This window comes from Indicator indicator, chromosome 14 (assembly GCF_027791375.1).
Source record: "Indicator indicator isolate 239-I01 chromosome 14, UM_Iind_1.1, whole genome shotgun sequence".
Taxonomy (NCBI): domain Eukaryota; kingdom Metazoa; phylum Chordata; class Aves; order Piciformes; family Indicatoridae; genus Indicator; species Indicator indicator.
In genome coordinates this window covers 25,320,989-25,323,184 of record NC_072023.1, presented here as the reverse complement: position 1 = coordinate 25,323,184, position 2,196 = coordinate 25,320,989, and the positions used below count along the sequence as shown (strand labels likewise).

General features: G+C 71.8%; 1 protein-coding gene across 1 annotated transcript; it reads left to right on the top strand.

Moving 5' to 3' along the window:
* The first annotated feature begins 761 nt into the window (after positions 1 to 761).
* Positions 762 to 1,964, top strand: FBXL14 (F-box and leucine rich repeat protein 14). The gene has a single exon (XM_054386981.1). It carries the CDS (start codon positions 762 to 764, stop codon positions 1,962 to 1,964), a length of 1,203 nt encoding a protein of 400 aa, XP_054242956.1.
* Positions 1,965 to 2,196: the final 232 nt, after the last annotated feature.

The following is a 2,196-nucleotide window of genomic DNA, read 5'->3' as shown; positions in this document are numbered from 1 at the left end:
CGGATCGTACCATTGCGCAAGGGGAAGAGGGGGAGGCAGACGGGACGGGAGAAGGGCGGGGGGATTGTGAGCGGCGGCGCCGCCGCCAGGCCCGGCCCAGCGCTGCCTCCTCCCTCCGTCCCTCGCCGCGCCTCCTCCCCCTCCCGCCCGGCCGGAGCGCGGCGCCGGGGCCCAGCAGCGAGCGGCGCGCGGCGGAGCGGAGCAGGCGGCTGGCGGCGGCCGGGCCCGAAGCGGCGGAGTCGGTACCGGCGGCGGGCCGGGCCGGGCCGGCGCAACCCTCTGCCCTCGCTGCCTTCTCGCCGCCGCCGCGGGATGCGGGCGGCCGGGGGCCGCGGGCTGTGAGCGGCGGCAGCGCGGAGACAAAGGGAGGCGGCGGGGCTCGGCAGCCGGCACCAGGGACGGAGCGCGGGGGCCGCCGCCGCCACCGGGGCGCACCCGCCCGCCCGCCGGGAGGCGGCACGATGCGGCACGGGGCGGCGCGGCCGCAGCAGCGCGGCGGCAGCAGCGGCGCGGCCCGCCCGGCGCGGCGGTAGAGGCGGCGACGGCCGCAGGGCGCGGGGCCGGGCCGGCGGTCGCGCAGCAGCGTCTCCCGCGGGCCGGGCCGCGCCGCCCGGGCTGGCGATGTGAGGGCGGCGGCGGCGGCGAGCAGGAGCGCGGCACGGCGCGGAGCGGAAGGCGGGCGGGCCCCGAGCGGAAGCGGGCCGGGCCCGGCGGCGAGGAGGAGCGCGGCGCCGGCGGGGGCGGCCGGGCGCGGGCGTGCGATGGAAACGCACATCTCGTGCCTGTTCCCCGAGCTGCTAGCCATGATCTTCGGGTACCTGGAGGTGCGGGACAAGGGCCGGGCGGCGCAGGTGTGCACGGCCTGGCGGGACGCCGCCTACCATCGGTCGGTCTGGCGCGGCGTGGAGGCCAAGCTGCACCTGCGCCGCGCCAACCCCTCGCTCTTTCCCAGCCTGGCGGCGCGGGGCATTCGGCGGGTACAGATCCTGTCGCTGCGGCGCAGCCTGAGCTACGTGATCCAGGGCATGGCGGACATCGAGAGCCTCAACCTCAGCGGCTGCTACAACCTCACCGACAACGGGCTGGGCCACGCCTTCGTGGCAGAGATCAGCTCCCTGCGCTCGCTCAACCTGAGCCTCTGCAAGCAAATCACGGACAGCAGCCTGGGCCGCATCGCTCAGTACCTCAAGGGTCTGGAGGTGCTCGAGCTGGGGGGCTGCAGCAATATCACCAACACCGGCCTCCTCCTCATCGCCTGGGGCCTGCAGCGCCTCAAGAGCCTCAACCTGCGCTCCTGCCGGCACCTCTCGGACGTGGGCATCGGGCACCTGGCAGGCATGACGCGCAGCGCGGCTGAGGGCTGCCTGGGCCTGGAGCAGCTCACGCTGCAGGACTGCCAGAAGCTCAGCGACCTCTCGCTCAAGCACCTAGCTCGCGGGCTGGGCCGCCTCCGCCAGCTCAACCTCAGCTTCTGCGGGGGCATCTCGGACGCGGGGCTGCTGCACCTGTCACATATGAGCAGCCTGCGCAGCCTCAACCTGCGCTCCTGCGACAACATCAGCGACACGGGCATCATGCATCTGGCCATGGGCAGCCTGCGGCTCTCCGGCCTCGACGTCTCCTTCTGCGACAAGGTCGGGGACCAGAGCCTAGCCTACATTGCCCAGGGCCTGGACGGGCTGCGCTCCCTCTCCCTCTGCTCCTGCCACATCAGCGACGAGGGCATCAACCGCATGGTGCGGCAGATGCACGGGCTCCGCACCCTCAACATCGGCCAGTGTGTCCGCATCACTGACAAGGGCCTGGAGCTCATCGCTGAGCACCTCAGCCAGCTCACCGGCATCGATCTCTACGGCTGCACCCGCATCACGAAGCGGGGCTTGGAGCGCATCACCCAGCTGCCCTGCCTCAAGGTGCTCAACCTGGGACTTTGGGAAATGACTGAGAGCGAGAAGGTCAGGTGAGAGGAGGGGGGCACCCTGAGACCTCCATCTCCTCTGGAGGAACTCACTGACTGACTGCTGCAATGGAGGAGAGAGAGAGGGGCACGCACAGAGCCATGCTACCCACGCACCCTTGCACTGGAGGGAGTAACAGAGAGAAACCCTTTTGTGCTGCCTACCTACCCTTGCTCTGGAGGAGGAAGAGGAAGGGGAGGGCAGGAGGAGAGAGAGAAAGCACCTATCCCTTTTCCAG

Coding starts and splice junctions, on each gene's coding strand:
- FBXL14 (XM_054386981.1), top strand. CDS start 762: ATGGAAACGCACATCTCGTGCCTGTTCCCCGAGCTGCTAGCCATGATC.